The sequence below is a fragment of the Echinops telfairi genome, unplaced genomic scaffold (genome assembly GCF_000313985.2).
Source record: "Echinops telfairi isolate 266 unplaced genomic scaffold, ASM31398v2 ScPeMD7_2;HRSCAF=8, whole genome shotgun sequence".
Classification (NCBI taxonomy): domain Eukaryota; kingdom Metazoa; phylum Chordata; class Mammalia; order Afrosoricida; family Tenrecidae; genus Echinops; species Echinops telfairi.
Window position 1 is genome coordinate 50,715,614 of NW_022103898.1, and position 21,756 is coordinate 50,737,369.

The 21,756-nt window shown below is 38.2% G+C and overlaps 1 protein-coding gene across 1 annotated transcript in view; it reads right to left on the bottom strand.

Moving 5' to 3' along the window:
- Positions 1-6,661: 6,661 nt before the first annotated feature.
- Positions 6,662-21,756, bottom strand: part of OTOGL (otogelin like) — a 168,961-nt gene continuing 153,866 nt past the window's right edge. Inside the window, exons 52-58 of the mRNA XM_004700773.2 lie at positions 20,406-20,469; positions 19,089-19,267; positions 18,548-18,652; positions 13,358-13,477; positions 10,527-10,572; positions 7,718-7,797; positions 6,662-6,862 (exon numbers count right to left, since the gene is read on the bottom strand). Of these exons, the coding sequence (XP_004700830.2) occupies positions 6,662-6,862; positions 7,718-7,797; positions 10,527-10,572; positions 13,358-13,477; positions 18,548-18,652; positions 19,089-19,267; positions 20,406-20,469 (795 nt within the window). The remainder of the gene's footprint in view (positions 6,863-7,717; positions 7,798-10,526; positions 10,573-13,357; positions 13,478-18,547; positions 18,653-19,088; positions 19,268-20,405; positions 20,470-21,756) is intronic.

Here is a 21,756-nt window from a genome sequence, read left to right on the forward strand (position 1 = left end):
TTGTTCTTATGTTTGAACCCTTTGTTACAGCCACTGCATTAGTCCAACTCATCGAATGCCTTCCTTTTTTCTTTTTTGCTGCTCAAGAATGGTGTCCTTCTTCAGGGACTGGTCTCTCATATGTAGGTGAGTATAATCCTCAACTTCTCCAGGGAAAAGAAGAGACTTTCTGCTCCCACCCCTTACGGTCACTTGATTCCTTAGCTGTGGGTTTGGTTTTTGTTTTGTTTTTTATAGATTTTTGAATAGATAGTTGTTGTTGGGTGGCATTGAGCTGGTTCCAGCCCCCAGAGACTTTGTGTACAAGACAAGAACCAATACCCAGTCATTGGCCATCCTCACAACTTGTTCCAACTCATTGCTGCAGCCACTGGGTAAATCCTACTCACCGAGAGCCTTCCTCTTTTTCACCGACCCCTGTGATGTCCTTCCTCAAGGACTGTTCGATCACGATATTTGTGCACTATATGGAAGATGAAGCCTGGCCACATTCGCTTGCTTCTAAGAGCATTCCAGATGCACCTTTTCCAAAGCCGATTTGTCACTCTTTTGTCAGTCCATGGTCTGCTTCATGTTTTTCTTCAACACCACACTTCAAAGGCATCGGCTCTTCTTTACTCTCCAATATTCCTATTCAGCTTTCAATGCACAGACATTGGAAAGGAAGGCAGATTGGCAGTACCATGGCTTATATAAGAGTAAAGCAAACCTAGTCCTGAGAGTGAAATCTTTGCTTTTAAACATTTTAAAGTGGTCTTTTTGTAGCAGATTTACCTAATGCGATACGCCCTTTGATTTCTTGATGACTGTTTCCATAGATGTTGATTGTGGATCCAAGTAAAATGAACTCCCTGACAACTTTAACATTAATTTTCTCCATTTATCATTCAATATGATACTACTTATTGGTCCAGTTATGAGACACACACCCCTTATATTAAGGTGTAATCCTTTAGTGAAGACTGTCATCTTGGATCTTCCTCAAGTGCTTCAAGTCTTGTTAATTTATCTCCTCAACCCTTTCTATGAAATCTTCTATTCAGATTTTATACTTTATAATGTATTCCATTCACCTTAGCTATGCTCTATATTCAAGTGAAAATGTCAAAATCCCCCTGACATCAATTTTGATCTTTAAGATCAAACTGATGTTAAAGAATAGTAACTTCCAGAAGACAGTATGTTTGGCAGCAGTCAACTATATTTTATGAGTCAGCCACTATAAATTTAGGATTAAGTCAGATACCAGAAGAAATAAAAACAAACAAAGCAAAACAACAACAGCTCTGCTGGAAGAGAATTTCAGTTCTTTATATACGTTGACAGGTGGAAATATCAGAGTACATGAAGTACAAGTAGGAAAAACTGCCATCTGAGAATAAAGGAGAAACATTAGAAAATGCAAGCTATCATGTGGGAAGTGAGATGAGAATTGACAGCACCATCCTGACCTTTCCCTGGAGATATGAAAATAAAAATGTCAAGCCCTGACAGCACTGTCCAGTAAGCATTAGACTGCTGGGAGCAAGGTTGGCTGTTTGAACCCACAGCTTCTCAGCAGGAGACAGATGAGGCTGTCTGCATTCATAAATATTTAAAGTCCCGGAAACCCTCTGTGGATTGATCTGCGTCAGAATACGCTCAGTGGGTTTGGTTTGATTAGTATCTATCAAAGCAGTATCTGAGAGACACTAATGCTTAAGACTCAGCTAGGTGGTTTGAATCCCCCAGGCCTGGCTTCTAAAAGGGACTACCTTGAAAATGCCATCGAGCAGTTCTGCTCTGCACTGCACACACGGGTCCCCAAGCCAGAATCCCCTGGATAGTGACTCAATGACAAGAACATAGATCAAGTATGTGCTAAGCACTCTATCAGGTGCTTTAGATGTGGTATTGTATTTAAGTTCATACTAGTCCCATGAGAAAGGTGAGCCATATGATTCACTTATGCTCATTCATGAGTATAAAATTCATTTCCTTAGAATTACAGGAAAAATATGCTATCAGTCTGTGAATGTCTATCTATTGCATCGGAGAGCTTAAGACTTTAGCCATAATTTTATACTGGACAACCTTAAAAAACACAGTTCTTGACATTTTCTGGAGAAAAATACATGGATATATCTATATACATATATCTGCATATAAATGTATATATACAACAAACTTATGAATTCAACAATGAAACTATTAGAACCTCAGGAAGTGTTGTAATGAATTCTCACAGAATTATTAAATTGCATCACAAACTGAGTATATGTATTTATATATACTCATAAATATCAAGACAATATTTACATTCAGTTTATATAGCAATGCATGTATATATGTGTGCATAGTTCTTAAAATATAGACAAAGAAACACATTTTAATGTTGATATAAAGTAATTATGACAGTAGAGGCAGAAAACCTCCTACTTTATAAGACAGAAAACAAAAGGTTCCATTTTTCTCCATTTCCGACTTTTTAAAATGCTGTTTTATATAGCATACTTTGGGATAATGGAAACATATTTTTCAGAGTTTCCTCAAGCTTCGTAACTAGTAGTTGCTAGTGAAAAAACTGTGAGACTGGTCTGAAAGTGCAATGTTAAATGTTAAAGCAAGTCTCCAAGCAGCATAGCCATTTTAGGATTTTTTTCAGGAAAAAAAAAAAGAAGAAGTCTACAGAGTGGGAATAAACCTACTGCTAACCTTTTGCAAACTAGCAACAGGGAAGATGCATGGAAAATGCATCTTAAAAGGTACACTGTTAGGTGGTTAGATGATCAGAACTACTCCATCTGAGCAGATGAAGTCCCAGGAGGCATGCTGGGCTTGGCAGATGCCGGTCTGGGGCTGCAAAGAGAAAGGCCTCCCTTCCTCTCGGCAGAATCAGCCTCTCGATCAGAATCCATGGCTGCAGTGTGGGACCCGCGCTGCGCTGCAGTAGCCACCGCACCTCACCTCAGCACGTCCATGTACTGTACACATCTGTACAACCATTCACAGCAAGCCTGCTGGGAATATTAGCAAGAATGTCCATCACTTGGGGGAAGGAGTGTTTATGTTGCTATGTTGTTAATAATGATTTAATTTTTAAAACCTGAACCTGGTCCCCCAGGTTATATTAAGAAACACTTTCAAGTAAAGGACAGAGTAGAACTACCCCTAAGGGGTACATGTTTACCAAAGCAAAGCACATTGCCTCCACTTTTCCCATAGAATGAGGGAGGGTGTGAACTGCCCGATATCAGCCCACTGCGCTGTGTGTGTGTGTGTGTGTGTGTATCAGAATGGTACAAATCGTTTGTACTCAGCTGTCAACTGAAAGCAAATACAGGCCACATTGTTTAGAAGCACGCCCTCACTCCCATACGACACAGATATAACAGGAGCCACTACATCTCCTATCAGTCCTTCCGAGTGAGAAGTGACTGAAAAATCAACCAGCAATCCAGGTCACAGAGTTGAACACGCTACAGGAAGTTCGTGAGTGTGGTGGATAGACATAGCCTGCCCAGACGTTCTTCCACAGCACTGCCAGCCATCAGCTGGGTCATGAACTCTAAACTGTGCCACCTGAGACCTATCGGAGGGACAGTGAGCAGTGTACCTGCTGCTTCCTGGGCCTGTCACTCACTCACCAATCTGCTTTACAGGATATTAATTCTGCCCAGTTTTCAAGCTGTGTAATAATCAGCCCATCAGGGCGCTGACTAGGGCACGGTGCTTTCTCCAGGCTACGTAGCGGGAGGGAAGTCAATACAGTAGAAGGCCGGACCTCAACGCCAATCCGTTCCAGAAGGAGCGTCAAGATGAGATGCCGCCGAGTTCCAAATCAGTTTCCCTTAAGAAATAACTGAAAATGGATTCATCTGTTCATGACCACCAAGGTTTTACCCTAACCTTGCCTTTTTATACAAAACCTTATGCAGAAATGTAAAGTAAATAAGTTCAGAGTTGAATAATATAATTTAAATAAGAAACACAACATTAAAAAAGTTTACAACATACCTTGAGACTGATGAGGATCTGGATCTGTGGACACGGACGTGGAGAGGAGGGGTGGAGAGAGTCATTGTTTGGAAGGGGAATCCCCTTCCATCAAATCAACTGGTCGCTGCTTTTCAGGAGTTTTTTCCCTTCTTTGCCTTTTTTCACTAGGACCTGGCTGGCTTTCCTTTTAAAAAAATCTGTCTGATGTGGTCTGCTGTTGGCGTTTCCTTAACTGTTTTCTAAAAGCAGTTACTAAATTATCATCAACAATATCGATGACATGGTTAACCAGTTCCTTATCATGATGATTCTTTCCTAAAAACTCTTTCTTAAGACCCATGTTTTTAATCTAAAAACAGTACAAAAAGCCGCAAAAAAACAAAGAAAATTATAGCAAAACGCATGGAACACAGCTGCAAAAGGTTTAAATAACTCGTACTAAAAACGCCAAGTAACGCCACATGACCGAAAGACGAACTGCTTTTGCTGACAGATATCACGTGCGTTGGGTCGGATTCCGATGTTTTGTTCGAGCTCCGACGCAAGGTGTTCTCAGATTATGTCGAGTTCTGCTGCGTCGAGGACCGGGGTTCTACTCTGCCGTGGGGGCAGATGTGCACGAGGAGTGGAGGGGTCCCAGACGGTGGTCAGGGTACAGTCAGAAGGTCAATGACTCCTAGGCCAGCCGCACTGCCGGGGGGCCTCCGGCACCCAAAGGCTGGAGGAGGGCCAGCACCAGGAGCATGAGGCTAAGCCAGTCTGGGTACTTGCCCATCAGGAGCAGCGCATGCGTCAGCTACTCCTTATCACCTACCAATCACGATGACTCACTTTGATTATATTTCTGCTCATGAATAATGGTAGCGTTCCAGGAGAATTCTCCTTATCCCCAAAATAGGTTTAAGAATGATTTGATTTTTTAAAATTCAATAACAACTATTTTACAAAGATTACATTTTTAAAAAACAGTTGTTAGAAATTGCATCATATATGCCTCTATTTCTTCAGGTGCACAACATTTTCTTTCAAACAAAACAGACTTTTATTTTAGCCAAAAACATTTGATTAAATCTCTATATTAAGAAGAATAAAAGAATATTGAAATACAGATATTAAGGAAATACAGATATTAAGCACAAGTAAAATAAAATTAATTACTATATCTAATAAGTAGTGGACTTTGCTGATGTCATATTCATCCATTCATCCATTTATGAGTTACTCTGAAAGTCCAAACCATACAAAAGTTTCAAGATTTTTTTTTGTGGTAAGCTTGGTTTGTAATTGAAACACTAGTAGGTGATAACAAATCACCTAGCTTCAAAGCAAATTTACTGTTAGTTTGCTACTGACCTTATTTATCTCTACAACCACCTCACCAAGTAGAATAATCTCTCCTTTTCCCAGACTCCCACCCTTACCGCTGAGTCAGTTCCCACTCACAGTGACCCTTCAGGACAGAGGAGAAGTGCTCCTTAGAGTTTCTGAGACTACTGAGCTTTACAGGAGCAGATTTTCCCCCCATGTTGAGCAACAAGTGGGTTTGAACTATTAGCCATCTGTTTACCAGCCTGCTGCAGACACAACTGCAATTCCAGGGTTCCTTTTTACAAATAAGGAAATCATTATATACCAGCATGGTAGAGAATCTGAGCATTTGCAAAGCTCTCAAGATATAGTCCTTGAAATTGTCAATAATCTATATTAATTTTAAAACATGGACTCCACTATAGAATTACTAATACATTCAAATGATTTTATTTCATTCTTCACTAGCAAAACTACTCATTAACAGTAAAATGACACACAACTTTGACAGTCTGCAAACACATCTCAAAAATCAGTCAATGAGGCATCAAATATCTAACTGAATATTAAATAGTAACAACATATTTAATAGCCTTAGTTGTATAAAAAATAAAAGCTCAGGATCTCCGTCTTCTCATTAACAAATGGTACTAAATTCTCATCTCGTCACTGTGGAGAAAGCTATCACAGGGAAGGGTATGTGTAGGTGTAGCAATTTTTGTTTTCCTAAAAGCATTGGATTTAAAATTTTTAATTCTATATTAAGATTCTGTGAAAGACATTTGGGTTGCCCTAAATGTTAACCTAACATAAACTCACTATATGATTACAGTGAATAAATTTGTAAAAGTCATACAGTTTCTGTGGCCATCAGTTAAGCTTGAAAATAAAATAAGAATATGCAATAATATCATTAATATTCACCCAGCTTTTAAATAATACAAAAATCCTGTTGTGCAATGGTTTGCCTCTAAGCACTTTTTATTTTAACTAATTGTATTTACCAGAATATACAGAACCGATTCAAAGGTTCCTTAAACTGAACAGCTATGGCAAACATTGCAAACGATAAAATAACTGTTGAATGAAATGGGAGAAACTATGCAAAATGACCCTTGCTAGCTAATGAATATTCCAGATCTGTACAGAACAGCAACTCAGTAGAAGGTCTTAAAATAAGTTTATATGAAATAGAGTAAATCCAGAAATCTTATTTCAGTGTTAAAATGATATATGTTAGGTATCAACTATGAAATTAACACAATCCATTAGTCTGCAAAATGAATTCATGCTTAAAAGTAAAAATCTGCCTGGTGCCTAAATAATAGTGACAAACGTTAACTCTTGCTGAACGAACGATGTTGTATGCGGCTCTTCAATTCCACTGGCAGGTGCAGTCCATGGGTTCTTGGAGCGTATACATGACTTCAGTGCCATTTCCTGAGCAATGGAGTGGCACGGTTAGGTTTCGAACGCCATTTTCTCGACAGCACTTGCAGAATCGTAGGTGACTCTCAATGTTGATGTTATATATAGTAGCTGATGGACACTTTCCATCACAAGAAGCGACATTTATCTAGAAGAAGACATCATAGGAAAATAAAAAGTCTTAAGAACACTAATAGATGTTCGTTTTCACTAAGGAAGCAGGTAAAATCAAAGTCTTCCTCATCACGACAACTCTCAACCTTCTAGAGATCAGTAGCTGTCAGAAAGCACTAAACTGAAACATAACTCCAGTAAATCAAAGGGGACAGTCAATTGTCACACTCAACAAAGCAGTGCTACCATAACTCAGGGCAAAAATGCATACTCATAACTAGGTAGGAGTATGAACTACATATATTAGAGTTCTCTGAGTGGCACAAAACAATTATACACAGAAGACTCATCAAAAGTTGGCAATTTGAAGTCACCCAGAGAGACATTTAAGAAGATAGACCTGATTAGTGATCACAGTCTTGAAAAACCTACAGAGCAAATCTCTGCACACATAGGGTGCCATCGGTTGGAAGTAGCTCAATGATAGCAGCAACGTGGAAGGCCTTAGTAACAGCTTAGTCATTCTGTTGGAGGCAGGCCACTCTCATTCTAAAGGGGACAGGCTGGGAAGCTGGACTTTTTTTTGGCTGAACAGAAATGCATACTTAAAGAAATAAGTAGTCAAGTATACTTATTTAATTTCTTTATGTCCAGATTAGCTGCATCATTCAGAACTATTTATTATGTCAACGAAGAATAATTCATTCAAAATCATTCATAAATAATTTTAATGAATTTGTTTAGGTTTTCTTTATTTTTGTTTACATTGTAAGATTTATCTCAGTGATATGTGTTACCATTCTGCTGGCTTACAAATGTATTATACTATAACACATATATTTCTGGAAACACATGGCCTGTCCACACAAAGGGGTAATTTCCCACTTACAGAGCTTTGACTGGTGCAGTCCTGAATCCTGATCACTGTTTTAATAATCGCTCTCTGGCATACCCTTTCATCTCGTTTGCCTGGTGAAACATATAATATAGTATTCATCCAAAGGCCTGAGTCAAATTGTTTCTTAAGTAAACTAAATAATAAATTAATTGCATACAATTAGTTATTTATTTAATTGCATTAAAAATAATGTTCTTATAAAAACATATTGCTGCATTGATACATATTTATAATATTTACTCAGATATTTTATGTACAAAGTTTATTTTCACATTATAAATGAATTTTCCCTGATATGTCTTAGATTTGTATAGCTCATCTTCTTTTCTTAAAATGATTGTCATAATCATAAATTTGAAAGCATTCAACACATAAAATAATACCATCTACTTGTATGTGGTATATTGGTGTCTAGACTAATATCTGAAGTAAACCACAGTATGTGGAAATAAGCAAATTCATGTGTTTTATATGCATAAATCAGGATGAATTTCAGAACCCATTTCCTAGGATTATTGTGAATAAAAAATAGTGTTTAGGAAACTTAGCAGAGTTCTTGATTTATACACTGTTACTGTGCTCAGTAGTGCATATTATAAATATGTCATATCACTATTTAATGTATCCTATTATTTGTGCCACATGATTATTACAGCTCTAAATAGACAAGAACACTTAGATATTTATGGGATTTAGCCCTTCATTAAAGGAATTAAAAAAAACATGACATATATCCAGCAATTTGTATCTAAAAATCCCATTCTACAATATGGTAATATTAACCAAGACCATGGTGTGGCCCTCTTTCAGAATGCTTCTCTGGACAATTTAAACAATACTATCCACCTCAATTTCCCTACAACTTACACTGTTATTTTTATGCTAGCTCACAGATACTTTGCAAAACAAAACACACAAAATAAAAATGGCTACATGATACCTCTTCTATTTCAGTCTTAAAAATCATTCAAAGCCACTGTAAAATCAATCTTAAAATTCAAACTAATGTAAAATATATTCCATGCACAAAAATTTATCAAAAAAGTATTAGAACTTTTGTAATCGCTCTTTAAACAATTTACTAAAATGAAATTTCCCAAGTGCATTATACAGAACAACAGACTTTCAATGTATTAAAAGATGTGGATTGGGTTTGTGAATAACCTTGCAATCATGTAGAATTCTTTGGAAAACTGGATTGTTGCAGATGCAGGTAGGTTAAAATTTAGCCCCATATCATGTGATCTCCCTTATGATCCATTTAAATTTATTCTAGTTTTCAATATTTATTGCTTTCTTTTCAATTTGGGTGTTTATCTCTTTTACTTTGTTATTGTTGTATTAGGTTGCTGCTTTAAAATGTGTTTCTGTATATGTTATTCAAGATAGGTAAATCTACAGAGACAGTAACTGGATTAACGGTACCTCTGGGGTATGGCAGGGGATGGAGAGGTGGGGGAAATTGGGAGCTAATAACGAGGAGCATAAAAATAAAGAAAGATAAGAGTATGTGGTGTTAAAGGCTTGGAGTTAAATAAGTGGTTTTCTAGCAGGGAAGCAACACAGCCCACCTGGAAGAAGCACACCAGCCTGTGTGATCACGAGGCGTCGATGGTTTCAGGTATCAGGCATCAGAAGACCCAAAACAATCATATGGATGTGAATGAGCGGGGTCGGAGTGGAGACCCAAAGCCCATCTGTAGACAATTGGACATCCCCTCACAGAGGGGTCATAAGGAAGGGACGAGCCAGCCAGGGTGCAGTACAGCACCAAAGAAACAACATTCCTCTAGTTCTTTAATGCCTCCTCCCCTCCAAAATCTGGACCACAGTTGAGAGCTCTGGACACATGGAACCCAGGATAGATAAAGCCCTTAGGAACAATAATGGGAGTAGCGATACCAGGAGGGTGGTGGGAAAGTGAGGGGAGAGGCGGGGAAAGGGGAACTGATGGCAATGATCAATGTATAACCCCCCACCCCCCTGGGGGAAGAACAACAGAACAGTGGGCAAAAGGAGAGAGCGGACAGTGTAAAACATGAAAACAATAAAAATGTATAATTTATTAAGGGTTCACAAGGTTGGGAGGGAGGAGGGGGGGGAAGGACCTGATACCAAGGGCTCAAGTAGAAAGAAAATATTTTGAAAAGGATGATGGCAACTTATGTACAAATGTGCTTGATACAACTGATGTATGGATTGTGATAAGAGCTGTAAGAGCCCCCAATAAAATGGTTTATTAAAAAAAAAGAAAAGAAAAATGTTCTAAAACTGATTGTCATGACGATTGCACAACCCTCTGGACGCTGATCTTGTGGTTGGCCGCTAGCGGCATTCATAAAGGATACTGTAAACTGTACTAACATGTTGTGCTATGGAACTCCAGTGGCTTAGTGGGTTACATGATAGGCAACTAAAGTTTACAGTTCACACCTACCGGCACCTCTGCAGAAGAAAGCTGAGACTACAGTCTCAGAAACCTGCAGCAGTTTTTCTCTGTCGTAGAGGGTCACTATGATATATCTGAATTGACTTAATAGCCATCAGGGATGGAGAGGATTATGCAATATATTTTAGAAAAGGAAACTGAAGAAATTGCCATACTCCAGTTACAATTTATTTAAATTAAAAATATTTTAATCACACTCCAGAGGATAATGACTAAATTACAAGCTAGCAACTGTATGACACAGCTGATTTAAATATTATTCATTATATAATTTATTAGTCTCCTTGCATCTATGAACTGAAGAGCATCCAAAGTCTGCATACTAGCAATCATGTAATATATCTCACTTACAGATCTTGCAACAGCCTTTATTATAAAGCTTTACAACCCCTTCATTCTAGAAAGAGAAAATACATATAATTAAAATAACATTCTTCGATTTTCTACTATGTCAGAAATAATAATTAAAAAAATCTTTCCAATATTTTTATTCAATAAATTGCAAATATATATATTTATAGAAAATCACTGGTGTTTTATTTCTAATGATTTCTTTGTTCATGAACTTAAGTACAGATATTCAGATGAAAAATAAATCATCTCTAAATTAGTAAAATGAACAAGAGTATAGGAAAATAAATACTAAAACTAAAATCAGCAACGAGGAAGACGTAGAGATCCTGAGGGTGTTGGAAGCAACAGCAATCCAGCAGAGAGAAATTACTAAGAGGCAGAAGGGTGAGGGTGGTGGTGGAACAGGAGGAAGGTAAAAGGATACGGAGAAAAGATCTAGAGAGCACAGCTATGATGCAGGTAAAAACATAGGTGTGTACTATGTAAATATATTAATTCATAAAAATAGAGGTATTTGGCCTATGTGCATCTATTTATATGGCAATACATTGAGGAGTGGATGGACTTTGGGCCTCTGCTCAAGCCCTCTCTCAACGCAAGAACCTGGCATTCTGTGGTGCTCACCCTCTGGACGTGCTCCTTGACAACGAAATGAGTGCATACACAAATGTGGTTGGGGCATAAATTTGAATAATAGTTGCTATGATTGGATTTTCTTGCATGCAGATAGACATTGTCTTTCAAGACGGATTTTGAAATGTCCCTTTTGATTCTTGATTGGTCAATACCAGTCAATTTCAGCTCACTGATATCTAGAATATTGATCTTTATGCATTCTGTTTCATTTTTTTAGAGCTTCCAATGATTCCAGATTCATGCTCTGTCTGTTCCTAATCCTGATGATTAATTTATGTTGGCAAATGTTTCTTCTCCTTGGAAGGCATGCCCCCTAAGCCAATGAAGTTCCCAAAGGCTCTCCTCCCTCACGATCACACACGCTGACTCGGCGCGGAGAAGGCAGCTCCTCCTCAGTGATACTGTGAAGGCCTCTCCACCCACGGGCTTCATCTTCTGCCAACCCCTCTGAAAATGCTCTGCTTCTGTTCTTTAGGTTTGCAGTACCTGACACTATTTCTATGCTATCTGTGGGGTTTTCGGTAGCAAAATCCTCTGAAATGCATAGCCTATTCCTTCCTCATAGTTTATTTTTATCTGGTACCTCTGCTGAAATCTTTTCATTCAGTGCGAACCTGCTTGTATTTGAAATACTAGTAACAGAGCAGTCAGAATCACAGCACGACACCACCACAGTACACTTGACAAACGGACGGACAAGAGGTGAACATTTTGCATCAGGTTTTATTTCCTCGGTATTTAAACAACACGAGGAAGACCGAACAAGAATCGATGAGTTTGAATTGTGGCGCTGGCAGAGGATTTTGAAAGTATCACGACTGCAATGGGACAAACAACTCTGGCCTGGAAGAAGCACAGCCAGGGCTCTCCTTAGAGCACCTGGGGCATGTCGTGCGGAGAAGCCAGGCCTAGAGGAGGGCATCATGTTTGGTAAAGTGGAAGGGCAGTGAAACAGAGGAAAGCCCTCAAGGAGAGGGGCTGATGCAGGGGATGCCACAACAGGCTCCAACATGAGACCTTTTGTGAGGATGGTACAGAACCAGGCAGTGCTTAGCTCTGTTGTCCTCAGTCGGGGGCACTATGGGTCAGAACAGGCTCGATGGCACCTGGCAGCAAATACTTAAACCACAAGCATCTTTGAAAATGAAAATTACATTACTTAAAGGAAAACTATACCTCAACAAATCAGAAAGAATAATTGGTAAAGAGAGAGAGAAAAGGGAGGATCAGAAATGGTATCACTTGTGCTAAGGTCTACTATGGCCTGTACTCACAAAGAGTAAGGCGAATTTAACTTAGGCAAGTATCTGTTAAAAGGAAAATGGTAGCATGAATCTGCTTGTTTAATTTTTTAAGGAAGAAAATTAGCCAACCTCTACTTAATTAATTTAGTAGTCCATATTGAGAAAGAGATCAGATCTGCTGATCATATTATATTTCAATAACTCCTTTGTCTATATAGAAAATTCAGTGTGGTAGTTATATAATTGTCAAATTAAGGATTAAGCATATGGGGGTGGAGTCTAACCTGTCAATCAGGTCATAGCTAATGAGGCTTCTGTGTGGGCATAGCCTTCCCCTAAGGATTCTGGGAATTCCGGTATTTCCAACTTGGAGGTGGGAGACTCTGCTCACACCCTGGGAGACATAGCAGCTGACAAGGCACATGGACTCACCCTGATCCAGCCCTGGGTGCTGGAGAAGCCATGCAGAGACCCCTGCCAGCACTGAGATGTTTCCACTGCCCCTGGATCCAAAGACTTTCTACCCACTGGCCTATGATCTACATTCAGCGTCATTGCCTATGTTTTGTGAGTCTGAAGAGGACTTTGTAGAATGGTGTCAGACATATGGGCTAATATTGGACTTATGGACTTGATTTGAACTGGGCTGGGATGTTTTCTCAATTTTCAATTGCTCTTATATATAAATGTCTTTCTTATACATATAGGTGTGTCCATGGATTTGTTTCTCTAGTCTACCCAGACTAACACACCCAGTGTCCATTCATAGAGAGCCATATAATTCAAGAGGGAAAACAGAGGCAATCAAATAGTTCTTTATTGATCTACAGATATATAACATGTAATACCATAAATAAATCACGAACGATGACCATGGAAAACACACGAATATGGATTTTCTCAATTAAATTTGTTGTTGCCTTCTCTCACTGGGAACCCAGTACATACCACTTTGCATTCAGTCTCATTGAAAGGAGGACAGACCATACTGTAGTTCAGAATCATTGCCCCTTCATCAGTCTTAACACATTCATATGTGGTGCAATTATAGTCCCAGGTACTCCCCTCCTAAAACCAAAAGGAGAAAGTAACTGTTTCTTCATAATGAAATGTGCAAATTCCTTAAGTAAAATATGTGTCATCATACTGAATCAAAAATCAAATCAAGATAGAGATTTTTCTGTTATAAAGTATGCCATCTGAAAATGCCTCACAATTTATTATTTTATAATTAATAACAAAATATTAGAGCAAGACTTCTGACATTCAACAATTGCCACGTTAAATATGTAATTATGTAATAGAGAAACAAATAGATATTTGTTTCCAATATAAAATTAATTGCCCATTTGGCCAAGTGTCAAAGGCCTTGTGCTTAGCACTTTTCCACTAATTAAAAAACAACAAATCATATAACTTGTACACCTCCCATTTTAGGATTTGTTTATTCATCCTTCTACACCCTTATAGCCAAGAAATTAAAAATCTCCTTTTAAGATAATGCTTATTAATTTATGGTTCTAACTTTGTATATCTTTACAGTTATTTTAGGAAGCCTGGTGGCCTAGTGAGTTATGAACTGGGCTGCTAGCCATAGAGTCAGTCAGCAGTTCAAACTCATCCCCGTCTTCCTGGGGAAAGATGAGGCTTTCTGCTCCCACAAATATGTGCAGCCTCAGAAACCTACAGGGGCAATTCTACATTTCCATAGTCTCACTATGAGACAGAATTGGCTCAATGGCGATGAGTTTGAGTTTAAAAAGTTTTTAAAGCCATATTCCTATGTTTTAAAATAGTGTCAAATATTGCAACTATTCATCTAATTTTTAATTTTATAATTTCTATTTAAAAATAAAATCCGCTGAACACTAATAGCGAATGAACAGAGAGGACAACAGGGTCAGGCCCAAGCCCTGCTCCCGAGAAGAAGCCAATAGAGGACAACGCTGAAGATACAGACTTGGAGAAAGGTGGGTCTGTCTAGACCACACGGGAGCAGGAGTGAACTAAAAGGGAGAGAGAGAGAGAGAGAAACTCATCATGGCCCACCAAGCTCCAGGGACGACATCCCTGCTCAGAGCAGCCAATGCACAAGGCATGACATTCCCTCACTGACCCATAGTGCTACAGGGACAGCACTGGAGACACAGTGTGGAAAGTGTGCCTGGTCTGCCCCATGCACAGCGGGTGAAACACAAAGGGATTGCAACAGGGCAGCAAGGGGAGCAAAGTAACCAAGTCCCCCAGGAATCCTGAAAATAGCCTTCTGACTTGGAGAACAGGGCTTGGCAACTCATCAGACTTGATCAGAAAACATACATAAGGGTCAGCAGACCTGGAATTATCTACTGTTTTGATTTTCTTCCCCTTCTTTTGTTTATTTGTTTTTGTTTTTCTTTTGACCTATGCCTATCTATATAAGCTAGGCAGAACAAACAATCTCAAGGGACCCAGGGGGACATGTGAGAGGAGGGAGTGGGAAGAGGGAGTGGAGTGCCAACAAACTCAGAGATAAGGGAACAACAAAATATCTATAATTGATGATCCATAATGAGGGTGCATAATGCCTGGTGGGGTTTAATCAAGTGCAATCTATCCGAGAAGAAATACTGAGAGCTGAATGGAGGGTGAGCATAATAGTGGGATAGGAGGAAAATGAAAGGAAATAGAGGAAAGAAATAGGAGGCAAAAGCTATTTATAGTAGTATAGTGATAGGCATGTATATATGTAAATATATTAATTTATAATGGAAGGGATAGAGGCCAATTTACATAAGATAGCAGAAGGATTTAAGGCTTCCCTTAACCCAAGAACACTTTGTTCTCATAGCCTGGCACTGTTTGATAGTCACCTTCCCAACACTACATGATCACTGAAGACAAAATGGGAGTGTAAGGAAATGTAGTGAAGAGAGCAGATGGTGCCTGGCTATAAAAAAAAATAGTGTCTGAGGTATTAAAGGCTTGAGATGAAACAAGCAGCCATCTAGTAGGGAAGCAAATAAGCCCACATGGAAGAAGCACACCAGCCTGTGTGATCATGAAGTGTTCATGGGATCAGGTATCAGGTATGAAAAAATCAAAAGCAAACAACTATATTGGTGTGAAGAGGAACATTGGAGTGGAGACCCAAAGCCCATCTGTAAACAATTGGATATCCCCCCACAGAAGGGTTATAAGGAAGGGATTATTCAACCAAGGTTCAGTATAGTACCAATGAATCACATATCATTCCTCTAGTTCCTGAATGCTTCCTCCTCCCACTCCTCCCCTTACCATGACCCAGTTCAACCTTACAAATCTGGCTAGACCAGGAGAACACACATTGGTACAAATAGGAGCTCTCAAGACATGGAACTCAGGACAGATAACCCCCTCAGGAACAGTAGTGGGAGTAACAATATAATGAGGGTAGGGGGATGGTTGGAGAGGGGGGAGGGGGAGAAAGGGGGAATCCATCACAAGGTTGGATATATAGCCCCCCCTCCACAGGATACAAATAATAGAAATGAGTGAAAGGAGACAATGGACAATGTAAGATATGACATAATAATAATAATTGATAAATTAGCAAGGGTTCATGAGGGAGGGCAAAAAAGAGGAGCTGATACCAAGGGCTCAAGTAGAAAATGTTTTGGGAATGATGATGGCAACATATGTACAAAAATGCTTAACACAATTGATATATGGAATGATATATAAGAGCTGTAAGAGCCCCCAATAAAATGATTTTAAAAAAACATATTCCTACTCTTTAAATGAATGTCTTGAACATCACAACTATTCACCTAATTCTTAATTTAATAATTTCTATTTTAAAAATAAAGTCAGCTGAAAATTAAAATTATAGGATGGCCATTTGCATCTGTATTTTTATTTTACTAATCCAAATTTTAAAAGCCTACTAAAATTTTGGCCTGGAGTCCTTTGGAGACTAATAAATAATTTTTAATGATCCTGACAACTTTGCTTTCTCTAGATTCTATCCTAATATATGAAAGGCTTAATGTCTTCTATAAATCTTAACAAGAAACGATCTGCAAGTTCAGTATAAAAGAAACAAAATAAAATTTAATTGTTACATATAAATTAAATTTCTGGAAAGCTATACCTTGCCCTAGAGAAAGTCAAAAGTTGATATTATGTATATTTACCTATATTGTATTGTATGTTGTGTTTAAATATATGTTATCAACATAATTTAACCTTTTAGCAAAATCTCAGGGCTAATTCCATTACTGTTAGTTTTGTATATCAGTGTTTCCTAAATTACTGACATCTTGAGAATTTATATTGTTCTTTATTAAGGTCCCCAAGTTACCATGGTTTTCCCAGAAATACTTAATTCTTTCTCTTTTACTGGCACCTATATCTTCTCTACATTTTATAAGTTCCTATCAAGACTTCCTTTTGTATAAAACATAGAAAACAAATGTTATTTGGATAAGCTAGATAAACATTATCCAAAGCTTTAATGATTTAAATCAACAACATTTATTTACACAAAACTAAGATAATCAGTTATGGCACTAAAGGATAGTTTTTCATGTTTACATTTGATGAAATGTATAAATTTGGAGAAATCTGCTTTTCAGTTGACTTTTTGACTATCTTCACATCTCTACAGGGTTATTGTGAATAATGAGAGAATTCTGAGTAATTTTCATATTGTTTTGGGGGGAAAAGTGTGGTCCCTTGGATCTTTGGTATCATTAGCTCTGTGTTTGAGTGGAATTAACTACATATGATTCTTTTGTTTGCTGTCACTCCTACCCAATGATTAGATGGGGCTATGCAAATAAGTAGGGAGAATTCTATCTCGTAGACTGGTGATTTTTGTCTTTCCTCTGAGTGTAAAAGAACCATCTCAGAAGCAGAAATAGAGATAATCCTGGAACCCTCAAAAAAGGTCAGCCACCAGCTCCAAAAAGGTCAGCTGGGATGTATGAAGTTCCTGTCTGAAGTGGCAGCAGCAGCAGCAACCACGGCTCAGAGACCTTGAAACAGAGCAGAGGAGTCACTGCGACTACGAAATGGTAAGCAGTCAGGCAGGCTTCCTAGGGCACAAAGGAAAAGACCGAGAGACCATCTGACTGAGCATCAGGACCAGCGAGAAGCTCTGCTGCTGGCGGAGGAGAGGCACCGCTATGGACCAAAGACTATCGATTCTTAATGTTTTCTGATCTTGGCATGTAGTAACTTGTTAACCACCCTCATAGTCATGAGTATTGTCTGTGAGTCATGTGTCCACTGCCACGAATGATCAAATCCAGCCAGAGAAATAGAGTGTTGTGACAAGCAGGGATGGCTGGGGTCAGGCTGGAAGGGTGCAGGCATTGGATCTCTATCTTTTGGGAATTGGCCTGGGGATGATGTGGGGTTGTACTCTCCTTCTACTCTTGGTAACTCTAGTTGGTCAGAGGTGTCCTCCACACCATGTCCTCAGATCCTTACAATCATCTTTCATAAAAACGGTCAAATGTTTTCATTTCCCCCTCTGTTTTACCCACTGAATATTTCAATATCAAAAATGGAAAATTGCTAACATGTTGAGTTTCAGATTTCTATTAAAACGCTTTATGAATAAGTAAAACATTACCGACCCTAACCTTTGAAATGAGGTCACTCACCTCGATGCAGTCAGTTGTGACTTACAGCCATTTGATAGGGCCGGGTACTCTTGCCCCTGGAACTTCCCAAGACTTACATATTTATGGGAGTAGAGAGCCTCATCTTCCTCCTGAGGATCAGCTGGTGGGTTCGAACTATGAGCTGTGTAGTTAGCAGCCCAACTCACAATGCACTCTGCCACCAGGACTTCTCTTATAATGATTAGGAATCAGGGTTCCCCAAAACCCCTTCCTCATATCGAGAGGGGAGGGGAGTGAAAATCTTCAAAACTACGTTTGGGAAACAAATTACACATGTTTTTCAACATATAAATTATCAGCTCCTTTAAAATGCCTTGTACATATGTTGTATCTATGTGTAAATTATATGTGGAGGTGTGTGTATGTGTGTTTGCCATTCCCCAAACTAAAGCATATCTTCTTGACTAAAGCATACCTTCTTAAAAAAAACAACACCACAAAGAGTTATCTTCCCAGAAACACATTTTAGGATATAAGAAATTCATACCTCATATATAACTGATGTTCCATTGTCCATAGAAAATTTGCAGGAAACATTTTTGCAGGTCCCACAACAATCATAATCACTCGGAGATGGAACGTATAACTGGTGCTGCATGTAACAAGAATACATTCCTCTAGCCACAGTCAGCGCTCCAACACTTTGCTATGAGTTGGCTTCTGAAGTTGTGTCCAAAATAACTATTCTTTTTCTATATAGAAATGCAAGCATTTCTGAGGTGGAGTGTGAAGAGCTTTAATAATCACTGTTGTATAGAGCTATATTAGAAGTGTACTGGATGTCACTTTTTATTCTAGAAGCCAATCAAACAACCCACACACAGTAAGATGCCTGAAGCTCTATGGTCATACAAGGGAATGTGAAGATCTAAATTATTTAGATAGATCACATATGAATAAGTTGTTGAAGAATTACTCAATTATATATACATCTATTTTACTCATAGAGCAGACACTATTTCAAATTCTGGAGGTGCCACTTAAAGATTCATGAACTCTCACTAGTTCCACGGAGAACAGGTACTTACAATGTCACATTCTTTTGAACAATTCACCATTGTAAAATTCAGAGCATGGTAGCCTGTGTAGTTATCTTTCTCTTCCAGACACTCTACTATATAGCAAAAGTCCCCTTCCAAATACTTTGTTATTGATTGGCCAGGATTCAGTACTGAAACATCTTGAAATACACATACATTGTCCTTTTCTAAGAAAAGAAAAAGAAAAAAAATATATATATAGTCAACAAGAAATTTTTTTTAATTTTTATTCATTGATCAATGGAATTTTAAGTCTGTCTTTAGGCTGTAATATGCCATTTTCTCAAAACCAAGAGAAAACTTTTATTTTTATATAACTATATAATATAAACAACCCAGGAGTTTACTTAACAATTAATACAGTGCATTTATTTCTTCCTTAATATACAATAAGAAATTGATCCATAAATCACCTGCTGTTCAATGTTGGAGGTTCTTTTACAGCAAGTTCTGGGATGTGAGATTTTTAGGGGGTCATAGTATTTGTTACCCACTTTTCAGAAACATGACATGACATTTGTGGATGTGGATGAAGGCAAAACCTAATTCAATAACAATATGCCTTTCCATGATGTGATTGCTTAATATTTCATAAATTTAATAATTATTTTCAGAAGATTCTAAATTTTATTCTGTTGCAAAATAAAAAGTCATGTAAATCCTGTTTCATGATGGAGGTAGCTGATTTAATATTCTATTGTATCTTTTAAAATGGTATATTAGGGAAGGCTGGATTAGCAATGAAAAATTCTGTTTCCAAGCCGTTTATGCCACTGTGACAATGAAATTAGGCTCGCACATAAAAATACAAAAATGTCAAGCTGTTGAATAAGTTTTCTTTTTTATTGCTTACTTATACTTAATATGAAGAGTTGATGTTTCATAGGAAAAAAATCAACTTTATTTTTGCTTTAAAATGTTAACATCAGTAATTTAACAAGAAAAAACTTCATATGTTTTGATGTTGTGTTTTAAATATTCAGTATACAGGAAAAATATAGTGACCACTTAAGAAACCTGAAAGATCTCTGAAACAAATAATTTTTTGTCATGTTATCAAATTTCAGAATACTCAGAGATAATACAAAATAGAAGAATAATCATATTTTTAATACTCAAAAAGAGGTGAATGCTCCAAAAGTTTATGGGGGAAATCCATTATATTTTAATTTTTAATCCAATTTTTCCATTTTCCACAAACGTCCTGAAGCTTCCTCATATTTCAAAGAGCATCACTTATAACTAATATGCGTTAAGAACAATTGCCAACAATAGTGCTTCAAAAGCGACAAAACACATACTTACCACATAGATATTGTACACAACCACAGTCACTCTGAAAGTTGTGGTCAATTGTAGAAAATTCTCCCTATTAAAAAGATAAGACTTATTATATGGCAATGGCAAAGAAAAACCAAAAACCACACATGATAACATCTAATAAGTTCCCTTTCACGGAGGCAGACGTAGAGCAGGGACTTAGTGCATGCCAAAAAAGCGCCCAACTCACGGGCATCAAGTCGATGGTGACTCACAGAACCTCCGTGGGACAGGGAAGAACTGCCCCGTGGCTTTCCAAGACGAACTCACGGCAACGGGAAGCCCATCTGCCGCCCTTCAAACTGCTGACCTGTCAGATCGCAGCCCAGGTAGCAACCACTACACCACCAGGGCTCCACTGAGTGCACACTTGGTAGTAAACAGGCTTGGATTGATTTAATAGTCATTTAATAATAACTCACAATAAGCTCACCATAGATGCTATGAACTCAAATAATCATTATACTTACCATTATGATATATTTCACACTATCGATCATATATAAGTTTATTATATATTGACTTAGCACATACTGATAAATGTATGATTATGGTAAATGTAAGAAACCACATGATTGCGCACTACTCTATTACTCTAAATTCCAATTGCTCGATCTATAATTATGTAGGTTGAAATTATTTTGAGTTTCTAGTAAACAATAGGAGAGGTGACCTGGAAACTTGGTTAGCTGGAAATGTTCTTGATCTGCTCTAGGAAGTTAGCATAGAGCCTTCTCAAGTGTGTATGGGAGCGAGTCTGCACCCTGCACCCCCGAGCAAGGCTGCTACAGCAAGTAAATGAGGAGCAGAAGTGTAAAGTAATAGCACAGGCTCAGGATGGGACAGTCTGTGCTGATCTTGGCTCAACTACCTACTCATTCTATTGTCTAGGGCACTAGTTATTTAATCTATGTGTCTCATTTATCTTATCTATTAAATAGGGATAGTAATTCTGCCTATCTCTTAGGATGGTTGAGATAAATGAAAGGGTCAATATGAAGAATGCTGTATAGCCATCCGTGGTTCTTATGCCAGGTACTCCGTCTTTCCCATATCATCTAGGACATCAATCTGTATGAGCAAGCTGGGGAGATGCAAATGGTGGAGCATTCAGCTGCCAGCTGAAAGGTTGGTGGCATGAACCCACCCAGAGTGCCTCAGAAGTCAGGATTCGCTTATGAAAGGTCAACTCTTTAGGGCTAGGACGTGGTGCCCCAACAGACTGGACTGGAAAACACTCCTAAAGGCCAACAAATGATTCTTGAACTAACTACAAGCTTTTCTTTCTTGTTGTATTTTGTTTTGCTCTTGGTCAGTAGTTTGTTGTTGTTGTTGT